This window comes from Homarus americanus, unplaced genomic scaffold (assembly GCF_018991925.1).
Source record: "Homarus americanus isolate GMGI-L3 unplaced genomic scaffold, GMGI_Hamer_2.0 scaffold13944, whole genome shotgun sequence".
NCBI lineage: Eukaryota > Metazoa > Arthropoda > Malacostraca > Decapoda > Nephropidae > Homarus > Homarus americanus.
The window spans coordinates 79,657-92,961 of NW_024757136.1; the positions used below are offsets into that span (position 1 = coordinate 79,657).

At 42.5% G+C, this 13,305-nt stretch overlaps 1 protein-coding gene across 2 annotated transcripts in view; it reads right to left on the bottom strand.

The window, feature by feature from the left end:
- LOC121857383 (F-box/LRR-repeat protein 7-like) overlaps positions 1-13,305 on the bottom strand; it is a 48,885-nt gene that overhangs the window by 5,514 nt on the left and 30,066 nt on the right. Inside the window, exons 2-5 of one of the 2 annotated variants that reach the window (XM_042353402.1) lie at positions 3,899-4,686; positions 2,677-2,845; positions 2,259-2,333; positions 1,842-2,039 (exon numbers count right to left, since the gene is read on the bottom strand). In XM_042353402.1, coding sequence (XP_042209336.1) covers positions 1,842-2,039; positions 2,259-2,333; positions 2,677-2,845; positions 3,899-4,686 — 1,230 coding nt within the window. The remainder of the gene's footprint in view (positions 1-1,841; positions 2,040-2,258; positions 2,334-2,676; positions 2,846-3,898; positions 4,687-13,305) is intronic. The other variant, XM_042353403.1, reaches the window with a different exon arrangement.

Genomic DNA, 13,305 nt, shown 5'->3' on the forward strand with positions numbered 1-13,305 from the left:
TCGATAAACAAATAAAAGACACAACAATGGCCCAAAAGTTGATTAAGTCCTCTCACTTCACACCCTAACATCACTTGGGACTTGGGGAACACCTTTCATACAAATACTACATCACTTGGGGCTGGGGACTAATCTTTAATATTAATACATCTCCTGTAGCTGGGGGCTGACCTATATTAATACATTTCCTGTAGCTGGGGGCTGACCTATATTTACATCTCCTCTAGCTGGGGGCTGATCTATAATATTAATACATCTGTAGCTGGGGGCTGATCTATAATATTAATACATCTGTAGCTGGGGGCTGACCTATATTAATACATCTCCTGTAGCTGGGGGCTGATCTATAATATTAATACATCTGTAGCTGGGGGCTGACCTATATTAATACATCTCCTGTAGCTGGGGGCTGATCTATAATATTAATACATCTCCTGTAGCTGGGGCTGATCTATAATATTAATACATCTCCTGTAGCTGGGGGCTGATCTATAATATTAATACATCTCCTGTAGCTGGGGCTGATCTATAATATAATGCATCTCCTGTAGCTGGGGCTGACCTATAATATTAATGCATCTCCTGTAGCTGGGGGCTGATCTGTAATAATGCATCTCCTGTAGCTGACTGTATTAATACATCTCCTGTAGCTGCTGATCTATAATATTAATACATCTCCTGTAGCTGAGGGCTAACTATAATAAATTCCTTGTAGCTGGGGCTGATCTATAATATTAATGCCATCTCCTGTGGGGGGCTGATCTATAATATTAATCATCTCCTGTAGCTGAGGGGCTGACCTATAATATTAATACATCTCCTGTAGCCAGGGGCTGACCTATAATATTAATACATCTCCTGTGGCTGAGGCTGACCTATAATATTAACATCTCCTGTAGCATAATATTAATACATCTCCTGTAGCTGGGGGGCTGACCTATAATATTAATACATCTCCTGTAGCTGGGGGCTGACCTATAAATACATCTCCTGTAGCTGGGGGCTGACCTATAATATTAATACATCTCCTGTGGGGCTGGGCTATATAATATTAATACATCTCCTGTAGCTGGGGGCTGATCTATACATCTCCTGTAGCTGAGGCTGACCAATAATAGTAATACTCTTTCAGTAGCTGAGGCTGATCTATAATATTAATACATCTCCTGTGTTGGGGCTGATCTATATTAATACATCTCCTGTAGCTGGGGCTGACCTAATAGTAATACTCCTTCAGTAGCTGGGGCTGATCTATAATAGCCATCTCCTGTAGCTGGGGGCTGACCTATAATATTAATCTCCTGTAGCTGGGGGCACCTATAATATTAATACATCTCCTGTAGTTGGGGCTGAGCATCTCCTGTAGCTGGGGCTGACCTGTAATCTCCTGTAGCTGATGACCTCCTCTCCTGTAGCTGGGGGCTGACCTAATATAATACATCTCCTGTAGCTGGGGGCTAACTATAATAGTAATACTCTTTCAGGTAGCTGGGGGCTGATCTATAATATTAATGCATCTCCTGTAGCTGGGGGCTGACCTATAATATTAATACATCTCCTGTAGCTGGGGGCTGACCTATAATATTAATACATCTCCTGTAGCTGGGGGCTGACCTATAATATTAATACATCTCCTGTAGCTGGGGGCTAACTATAATAGTAATACTCTTTCAGTAGCTGGGGGCTGATCTATAATATTAATACATCTCCTGTAGTTGGGGGCTGACCTATAATAGTAATACTCCTTCAGTAGCTGGGGGCTGATCTATAATATTAATACATCTCCTGTAGCTGGGGGCTAACTATAATATTAATACTCCTTCAGTAGCTGGGGGACTTACCTGTTATATTAATACATCTCCTGAGGTAGAGGTGAAGGAGCTGTGGACAGTTCTTGACAATGACCTTGAGTCCCTGGTCCTCAAGGGCGTAGCAGTCTGTCATGTCGAGGTATTGAAGGTAAAGCTGACGGGAGTGCATCGGCTCAGGCTCCACCGTTCCCTGTTGTGTCAGGTGGATGCACGTGATCTGGTGACACCCTGTGGATATAAGGAGAAGGGTTTAGTGGCACTGAAGGTATGGCCTATAATGGGTGTACTGTACTCTATCAGTGTGGTAACTATGACGTTCATGAACAGTATGCCTGGCCTACAAGTGAGAGCAGTATGCCTGACCTACGAGTATGAACAGTATGCCTGACCTTTAAATAAGAACATACTGTATAACTAATCTTTAACAAGGAACAATACGCCTGGTACCTGGATGGAAAACATGTACTGCATCAGACAAGTACTCTGGGTACCATGACTGGCTGAGGGTACTAACCGCTCTACCTGATCAACCAATGGGAAACACTACATTAACCAAGAATTCAATATAATTTATCATCTACAAATTATGTACAGTATAGTATATGGTCAAGTACAGTAGCGTTATAGTCAGGTAAGACCTCAGTATGTACTTTTGACTGATTAAGTGATTACAGGTGATACTCAAACATCAAATTCTTTTACAATTGTCCAGGAAAATTCCAGACAATCATAGGCTAGGAGAATTCTGGTTGTGTTTTCATATAAACACCAAAACAACGTAATCAAAGCGAGAGACCAATCACAAACCAGAAGACTCACCGCCTGCACTACTTAAAGAGAACCTCATCTGTAGTATCAATCTCACCTGTGACGTCGAGGTGCTCAAGGTTAACACACTGCGTGACCAGCTCAAAAATACCGACGTTGGTGACATTGACGCAACCCTTGATCTCCAGGTGTCGCAGTTCAGGACACCGTCGACCAATCAACGACAATCCTCGATCAGACAGTCGAGAGCAGCTGTTGAGAATCACCTGGTGGGGAGGGAGAAGTGTTAATTACTCTTACATGATAAGGAAGGAAAGATTTAGTTTATTGGAGTATTCCTGAGGGTCATTCAAAGGTAAAGTTTTAACATACAAAACCGAGATATGATTCCCACAACAGAATTTCTGCTTAATGCCGTGTTCGCTGACTGTGTAGGAGACAACATTACTTTTATTTGTGTGACGTAAATAAACATCATAAACCAAGGCCACGAAAAAAAAAAAACTAAAACCATTGTCGAGTGACTGTCTGTCTAGGTATAAGAAATAAAACAAAACGAATCATTTGAAAACAGTCCAATATAAAAGCCAAGATTACTTTTTTCTTCTTTCTCTTAAGGTACAGCACGAGGTAATGGAAGGGGAGCCAACTGATTTAATCTCGACACTAATATATCTACTCAGACGGGCGTGGCTTGATACACAGAGATAAAGCCAACCCGGGAGTAAGTGATGTTGGGGCACTAGTGTTGTGTTATGGGTGTAGGTGGGTGTAGTGTAATGACTTTTGTGGGTAGTGTTGTGTTATGGGTGTAGTGTAATGACTTTTGTGGGTAGTGTTGTGTTATGGGTGTAGTGTAATGACTTTTGTGGGTAGTGTTGTGTTATGGGTGTAGTGTAATGACTTTTGTGGGTAGTGTTGTGTTATGGGTGTGGGTGGGTGTAGTGTAATGACTTTTGTGGGTAGTGTTGTGTTATGGGTGTAGGTGGGTGTAGTGTAGTGACTTTTGTGGGTAGTGTTGTGTTATGGGTGTGGGTGGGTGTAATTCTTTTGGGTATAGAGGGAAGACTAAGTAACGTAGAGGCAGTATGATGAGTTAAATGTAGGTACAACTATAACATAATCTAAGAAATGTTTAATCTAATTCATGACACCTGGGTAATTACCACTGATAATCAATAGATGATACAGGTCAGAAGAGGTAATTAATGGATAGCAAATATAACAGGTGTGTAATTAACACACCATAAAAGTAAACAGATGAAAGGTGTTTATAGGTATAATGGAGGTATTGGTGAACAGTGTGGATGGTGACTGACCTTCTCGACGTGTACACAGCCGCCGGAGTCCCTGGCCAGGAGTCTGGTGATCTGCTTGATGGCTCTGTCGGCGTGTATGGCCTCACTGGCCAGGGTGATAGTGGACCAGAGCCGCGGGTCCCACGCCAACACGTACCAACGTCGACACACCCGAGCACACTGACACACCGAGTTGGTCGGCAGGAAGGACAAGATCCGCACCACCAGTTCGTCGCTTAGTTTGTCGAACGGCGACGACCGCGCCACCCGTTTACCTTTGTACGTGGCCAGCAGCTGGTCTGTGCTTTCCAACTGCTGCTGCGGCTGCGGCGTCGTCTGCTGTTGCTGTGGGGGCACCTGCGGCAGCTGCGGTCTCGGGGAGGACCGCGGACACGACGACAATGCAGACAGGTCGAGTGCGGGGAAAGGCGAGGCTCGCACGTCAGACCAGGGCGAGGGCGTGGTACGATCTCTGGTGGGCGTGGTCCGGTCTCTAGTGGGCGTGGTTCGGTCTCTGGTAGGTGTGGTGCGGTCCCTGGTGGGCGTGGGGGTCTGTCTGGTGACGAGGGTGTGGTAGCCCAGGTCGTGACCGGGACTGACACGCCCCAAGGTGCCGCCGCCCACATAAACGGAGGGTGACATGCGGCCCAGTTTGGTGGCGGCGGCAGGGCGGCCCTCCATGGCTTGCGGGCGAGGGGGTGGCGGGCTGAAGGGCGGCGGGGGCGGCGGGTCAGTGGCGGGGTGGCAGCCGGGCGGCGCCTCGCCCACACCCTCACTGTCCTCGTCCTCTCGTCCGCCCTCACTCACGTCTGTAAACATAAAACAACATCACTTAATAAACCAACAGTCTATCTCACTCTTCCTGATTTTATAACAACCGTGTCCCTCAATCCATCAATATTTACTTATCCATCCACCCAACCATCCATCCATCCATCCATCCATCCATCCAACCATCCATCCATCCACCCATCCATCCATCCATCTTCAGCACAAACAACAACAGTAAAAACACCACATAAGCCACTAACTCCACACATCTGTCCCTTTGTGTCTGTCAATCTCACTCTCCACCGTCCACAATGTGGGTGGAAGAATTAAACACAAACAAACAAACATATAATAAACACACACACACACACACACACACACACACACACACACACACACACACACTGTAAGCAACCTCTCATTACACCAATACAAGATCCAATTTCAAGAGAAAGCGTAAACAATTCTTTTTCTACCCATTAATGTCATCATCTCTCTAACTGGCCAGAATTAATCACCAATTCATTATTTACCGTCACACAACTCCTAATTAATATATAAATAATTAACATTGGTCACATAAATAAATTTTTTTAATATATAAATAAATTACTTCGCCAGATATATAAATTGCTTAATTACATATCACCGCGTGTGAGATGCAGTTGCCACCTAATGTTAAAATGGGGGGGTTAATTTTTATTTTCTGGATGCGTGTGTCAGCTCAATGTCTGTCTCTTTTGGGCTGATTAACGTGAGGGAGTTTTATTATTATTATTATTATTATTATTATTATTATTATTATTATTATTATTATTATTATTATTATTATTATTTAAATACGTTTCATTATATTCTATACCTAACCTAACTTAACCTACCCTTAACTTAACTTTATCCAATCTACCTCTAACCTAACCTAACCCGCCAAATCGAAATTTCTCCTGGTTTAACCCACGGTCTTATAATGCAAATTTAGGCCCGGTTTTGAGTCCGGACCCGGTAATATAATCAACTTCATTACAAGATTCAGGGATTCGTTTAAGGTTTCATTTCAGGGATTAATTCAGGGAATCATATAAGGATTCATTTCAGGGGGTTCATTTAAGGATTCATTTAGGGATTCGTTTAAGGATTCATTTCAGGGGTTCATTTCACTTAAGGTTTCATTTCTGGGGTTCAAAGGTGGCACGATACCTTCTGAAGCCGACGATGTGTGTGTGTGTGTGTGTGTGTGTGTGTGTGTGTGTGTGTGTGTGTGTGTGTGAAGAGAATTTATCCCTTATACAAAAAAAACAACTCAATAGAATACTGGATTAATCTCATATTAAAAAAAAAGTCACTGGATTTACCTTATATTCAAGTGTCAGCCAAGCACACACACACACACACACACACACACACACACACACACACACGCACACACACACGCACACACATAACTAACATACATGAATATAAATAGAAAAATACTGGTTTCTCATTCTCAAAAGCTCGCCACAATGAGTCTTCTTCCTCTTGAAAGTTAAAACAATAATAAGAATCTACCTTACTGATTCACTTAACACACAACGAGGTTAAACGTACGATACACACACACACACACACACACACACACACACACACACACACACACCCAAAACGTTAAAATTAAAAACACTGAGATTTAAGTAGATACGTTTGTTTAACTTCTAATGAACGTAACTTAAATGAATCATAGGAAAGTTGTTTTATCTTACGTTCATTTTCGGTTTTTTTTCGGCAGGGAATTAGGTTAGGTTAGGTTAGGTTAGGTTGGGTCAGGTTAGGTTAGGTTAGGTTAGGTTGGGTTAGGTTAGGTTAGGTCAGGTTGGGTTAGGTTAGGTTGGGTCAGGTTAGGTTAGGTTAGGTTGGGTTAGGTTAGGTTAGGTTAGGTCAGGTTGGGTTAGGTTAGGTTAGGTTAGAATACAGTCACACATCTTTAGTTACGCCGAATATTCACTAATAGCGAATCACTTTGAGTAGTCGAACCCAGGGCTTATGGTTAATTGTGGGAGAGGAGAACCAGTTAACACGACCAGTCTCTCAGAAGAACCAGTCAACACGTCCAGTCTCTCAGGAGAACCAGTTAACACGACCAGTCTCTCAGAAGAACCAGTCAACACGTCCAGTCTCTCAGGAGAACCAGTTAACACGACCAGTCACTCAGGAGAACCAGTTAACACGACCAGTCTCTCAGGAGAACCAGTTAACACGACCAGTCTCTCAGGAGAACCAGTTAACACGACCAGTCTCTCAGGAGAACTAGTTAACACGACCAGTCTCTCAGAAGAACCAGTTAACACGACCAGTCTCTCAGAAGAACCAGTTAACACGACCAGTCTCTCAGGAGAACCAGTTAACACGACCAGTCACTCAGGAGAACCAGTTAACACGACCAGTCTCTCAGAAGAACCAGTTAACACGACCAGTCTCTCAGGAGAACCAGTTAACACGACCAGTCTCTCAGGAGAACTAGTTAACACGACCAGTCTCTCAGAAGAACCAGTTAACACGACCAGTCTCTCAGGAGAACTATTGTACACGACCAGTCTCTCAGGAGAACCAGTTAACACGACCAGTCTCTCAGGAGAACTATTGTACACGACCAGTCTCTCAGGAGAACAAGTTAACACGACCAGTCTCTCAGGAGAACTATTGTACACGACCAGTCTCTCAGGAGAACCAGTTAACACGACCAGTCTCTCAGGAGAACTATTGTACACGACCAGTCTCTCAGGAGAACCAGTTAACACGACCAGTCTCTCAGGAGAACTATTGTACACGACCAGTCTCTCAGGAGAACCATTTAACACGACCAGTCTCTCAGGAGAACTATTGTACACGACCAGTCTCTCAGGAGAACCATTTAACACGACCAGTCTCTCAGGAGAACTATTGTACACGACCAGTCTCTCAGGGGTCACTTCGGGGGTTCAGAGGTGGCACGATACTGTTCTCTCTCTCTCTCTCTCTCTCTCTCTCTCTCTCTGGTGGTGGTGATGGTGACTAAGAGGCCGGGTGGTGGTGGTGGTGGTGAACAGCAGGCGGGATGGTGAAAGCCGTGAAGCACCAGGTGGGAGCTGAGAACGCCGCGCCACCCTCCAGAGAAAGCTGTTCCTCTCTCCTGTGATCAGCTGATGTCTCTCCCTCACACCTTTCAATGAACAGCTATTTCTATTTACTGTACTTTGTCTTTCCCTAATTATGTTTTTTCCTCCAGGACAAATCTCTCTCTCTCTCTCTCTCTCTCTCTCTCTCTCTCTCTTTGTTCTTCTCTTTCTCCCTTTCTCTCACTCCTCTCTTTGTTTCTCTTTTGTACCTAATAATGTCGCCCGTTCCCTTTAGACTTTAAACACCGGACCCAAAAGTTTGTTCCTCTACCCAATAACACACAAGAACAACTAATATGAACACACCACAAATTATACAGTTTTAGCTCGTCTATGAACCAAGAAATACGGTAATAAAAACACAGATGTTTGGCCAATAACGCGCGAAACGAATACAGGTCGAATGCGCCCCAAAAAATTATCGAAGCTAAAGGAATCATAAACACAGTACAGTATTTAATAACATGTAAGGATGATTGACTGTTATTAATACTCCCCTAAAACATATTCACCTACTCATAGCGCGTCCCCACGAAGTGTTTTACTTTTATCTGTAAGTACACGATAATGATTTGAACAGAATGAACGCACCAAAACACAGCAACGCTCACCTGAAGTTATCGGATCTCAACGAGTCTAAGTAAACGTCAAATACCCAGTAACACACAAGATTCATCGACAGTACAATCGCGCCAAAACATCCGAGTAAATCTTAGCCTGCCCACCAAGCACGAGGCCTGCAGGTACGGGCGGGAGGCGGGTATGTTCCCCAAGACATTCTACTCTGGTGCTACAAACGAGAAACGTTTTTGTGGAAACTGTCAATGAGTTGGCAAGTTCTGGCGATGACAGGAACGAGTTTGCTGCTCCTGATGAAGACAGACGAGTTTCCTGGTGAAGACAGGAACAAGTTTGGTGCTGATCTCGGTGGAGACAGGCGAGTCTCAAGGATTTGGGCTGAAGATAGGATCAAGTTTGATGATCTTGGTACTTGGTGTTTCAAGAGTTTTGTGAAGACCGAATCAAAGTTTGGCGAGATTAGAGACTAGAGTATATGGGTAATGTCACTGAGGACACAAAACAAAGAACTAGTGTAAAAAACTAAAACAAGCAAGCCCTTAAAGTAATGAGAAACACTAAGGTACCAGAAAGATGCTGGAGGCCTTCGAAATGTGGTGTTATAGACGAATGCTAAGAATAAACTACACTGACAGGCAAACATTAGCAAAACCTTCAAGAAAAATACTTAAAATGTACAAAAAAAAAAGGAAAAAAATACGATACTTCGGTCATATAATTAGTGATGGGGGAATAATAACAGAAATATTAATAGACAAAGTTGAGGGGTAGGAGAGCAAGGATGGACGAATGAAATAAAAAACTGGGTCCCCGAAAGAGATACAAAACCTTGGAGGATTGGTAAAAACAGCCCCCAAAACGTTTAGAGTGAAGGACGGTGGTCGCCAACCCTCAGATCAGTTCACATACTAGGATCAGATCACACTAAGCTCACTTGGGATACTTTGAGATTAACTAGTAGAGACTTATGGTAGTGAGGACCTATGGAAGAAAAACAACAGAAAGTGTAATGAAAACAGTAAACAGAAACACCAATAAATGAGAAATAAAGGAAGAGGATAGAAGAATAAGGAAGATAAATATATGATAAAGACGTTTAAGAGAGGAGAATTGGGAATAAACAGGGAATGAAGTAGAAGAGAATAACAAGAGAATTGGGAGTAAGTAGGAAGAAAAATAAAATGAGAAATGTGAAGAAGAGAGGAGAAGGAAGAAGATAAAGAATAAGAAATATGGTTGAGGAAGATGGTGAGAAAGATGTGAAATAAGAGGAAATGAAACAGGTAATCTATCACTAGCGGAGGTAGACGGACTATAACGGATTAATACACCAACGCTTATTATACACAAAACCGAACAGAATATACACACTATAAACAATAATACACACAGAGAGAAGACATGGTAAAAAAAAAAGTGTATAAAATATTGATAAAAGTGAGAGAAGAAGAAGTAGTGATGATGATAATAAACTGTAAGGAAACGGAAGAGTGTTAGGGCAGGGCACACCACCGTAGGCCTACCTGGCATACCGCAGTGGCCATCCATCCTCCGAAACGTACCATTCGTTCATGACTTCGCCTTCGTTATCTTATCACATACACATTCATTAAATTTGTTTTATTATCTAGCAAATTTATATGATATTTAAATTAACGAATATGGATTTATTAATACATAGGATGTATTTTTTTGACATAATTGACACGTATTTTTTTTATATAAGGTGAGAATTATAAGACGAAGTCAGAGTCAGATGGGGTTACGGAGGCGCGCCATCAGGGGAGGACGGGAGGGGCAGCGTCCGAGGGTGAGGAATGTGGCGTGAGTCTCCTGTTGTTGTTGTTGTTGGTAGTAGTGGTGGTGACACTGTTGTTGTTGTTGGTGGTGGTGGTGGTGATACTGTTGTTGCTGTTGTTGTTGGTGGTGATACTGTTGTTGTTAGTGGTGGTGGTGGTGGTGATACTGTTGTTGTTAGTGGTGGTGGTGGTGGTGATATTGTTGTTGTTGTGTTGTCCGTAGTGGTGTTGATACGGCATCTTATTGTTTATCATTACTGCAGTGTTCTTGTTGCTTTTGTTATTGATAATGTCACTTCCAAATCTCATCTGTGACGTCATGTGCCTGGGTCTAAGAGAGACTAGTCGAGTATGTGGGACTTGGTCAAACACCTTGGAGAGAGAGATCGTCACCTAGGAGGACTCTTCACTTCACGAACCCTTACGAACCTTTACGAACACTTACGAACACTTACGATCCCTTACGAACACTTACGATCCCTTACGAACACTTACGAACACTTACGAACCCTTACGATCCCTTACGAACACTTACGAACCCTACAAACCCCTTACGAACCCTTACGAACACTTACGATCCCTTACGAACACTTACGAACCCCTACGAACCCTTACGAACACTTACGATCCCTTACGAACACTAACGAACCCTTACGAACCCTTACGATCCCTTACGAACCCTTACGAATACTTACGAACCCTTACAAACCCTAACGAACACGAGACATGACTCACTATAACGAATGACACAAAGATGGCGACGAAACTACTGAGAAATTTGACCGTATATATGTTCCTTTAAGAAGATCTAAGAACCAAGCCATGATCTGTCAGAAAATGTATCAAATGTGGTGTGTAAGTGACGAGCTGATCTAGTAAACATTGTCAGTCAACCAATCAGAAAAAAGGGAGGAATTGGGTTAAAAAAGTCGTTTATATTTAATTTAATTTTGTTCTCATGTTGGATAAATTAGTTCACCAAAGTTTGTTAAAAAATGGAATTCGTTTTCATTATTTTCAGTTTAATGTTAAGTAATGTTTATGCCATTGTGTGTGTGTGTGTGTGTGTGTACGACATTAAAACGCAGATTCTCAAAGGTTCTAATGTAAACTTTTCGTCGTAAATTTGGGGAATGGAAGACCCAAGTTAAACCACAAACCAACTCACCCCAAAAATAACACCAAAATAACACTAAAACTATCTCAACTATACACTGTAATATAAGTCAATCAAAATAAACCTTACGTTAACTATTTCCCATAAGTGAAGACATGGCAATTTATGGTTCTTTAATAGAAAACAATAACAAAACAACAACAAAGTTTCAACCCTAATGGCGTCAAAACAACACTGAGACTGGATGAACACAATTCATCTTAAGTTACGGGGGTTAAAAAATAAGATTAGCTTTACGAATCTCTAGTGAAGACCCAAGAGAGAGAGAGAGACCAGTCTCTTTATCCGAGCCAGACAGCGAGCACCTGCGATGTATGATAATCACCTTTAATGAGTTCCCGGGGCTCTAAATGAGTCATTGTGAGCACTGCCACAGTTACCCCCAACAGATTAAACATGACTGCTGGAATTTTAAGTTAGTTTTAGTAGTGAAAATAAAAATAAACAATGTACAATAAGTACAACAATAAAAATAAAAACAAAAATAATAATAATAATAATAATAATAATAATAATAAGAAGAAAGTTTGTACACACAGGACGCAGGTGTGGGGAACAGTTATGAATCATCATCCTGATATAGCTGATTTAGACGAAACACGAAAAGCATCATACTCGTGTTTCTGTCCCTAGATGGCGTTGCTCGTGGTAGGTAGACAAACAGATGGCGTGGTTCGTAGTGCTGCAGGTAGATCATGACAAGGCGGGTTCGTAACAGTGTGTACCAGTCAAGAGACCAGGTAAGATTTCTTAGGGTGGTGGGAAACGGGGAGGGGTCAAGGGGTTAGGTGGGGAGAGAGAAGGAAGAGGAGACAGGGAGAGGGGAGGGGTGCAGGAGAGGCCTATAACACCACCACAACCCAGAAGGATTAAACCGTGAACTATCCTCTCCTCTTCCTGGGGTCCGGCCGTCACCCTCTGCTGAGTGAAGGTCGGATAGTTTCTTTTTATGACGAATAGTAAATAAAAATACTAACAACAACAACGACAACAATAACAACGACAACAATAACAACAACAACAATAAAAACAAATAATAATAAATAATAATAATAATAATAATAATAATAATAATAATAATAATAATAATAATAATAATAATAATAACAACAATAATAATAAAAACAAATAATAACAACAACAAAAGGTGAGGTGTCTCCTTACAGAGCAGGTAACCCAGACCAGCAGTGGCCGCGTCAGGACACATGGTTCATGGGCTCGTAACTCTGTACAAAGTCGACCCAAAATACTGATCATCGGCTTCTAGTCTAGGCTGAGGAGGATTAATACACACACAGATACACACATAGATACACACAGACACATAGATACACAGAGATACATACACACACACCAAGTGAAAGTGGGTCCTGTTAGCAGTGGGGGATACAGCACACTAAGACTCTGTTCACAATAAGGTATTGAGTGAGACCAGACACTGCATTCAATCAACTTCACTTCTTCTTCAACAGTAAAGTCAGGTGGCCTCCGTTCAATGCCGGGGAGAGAGAGAGAGAGAGAGCTGTCTTCACTGGGCCACCGCACCATTTACACTAAGCGGACAATCGTTAACTCTTTCGCTGCGACAAATTTAATACCGTTGTCATAGAGGTGTTGTCATGGAGGTGTTGTCATAGAGGTGTTGTCATAGAGGTGTTGTCATAGAGGTGTTGTCATAGAGGTGTTGTCATAGAGGTGTTGTCATGGAGGTGGTCGGAGATGTTGTCATAAAGGTGTTGTCATAGAGGTGTTGTCAAAGAGGTGTTGTCAAAGAGGTTTGTCATGGAGGTGTTGTCATGGAGGTGTTGTCATGGAGGTGTTGTCATGGAGGTGTTGTCATAGAGGTGTTGTCATAGAGGTGTTGCCATGGAGAGTGTTGTCATAAAGGTGGTCATAGAGGTGTTGCCATTGAGGTGTTGTCAAAGAGGTGTTGTCATGGAGGTGTTGTCATGGAGTGTTGTCATGGAGGTG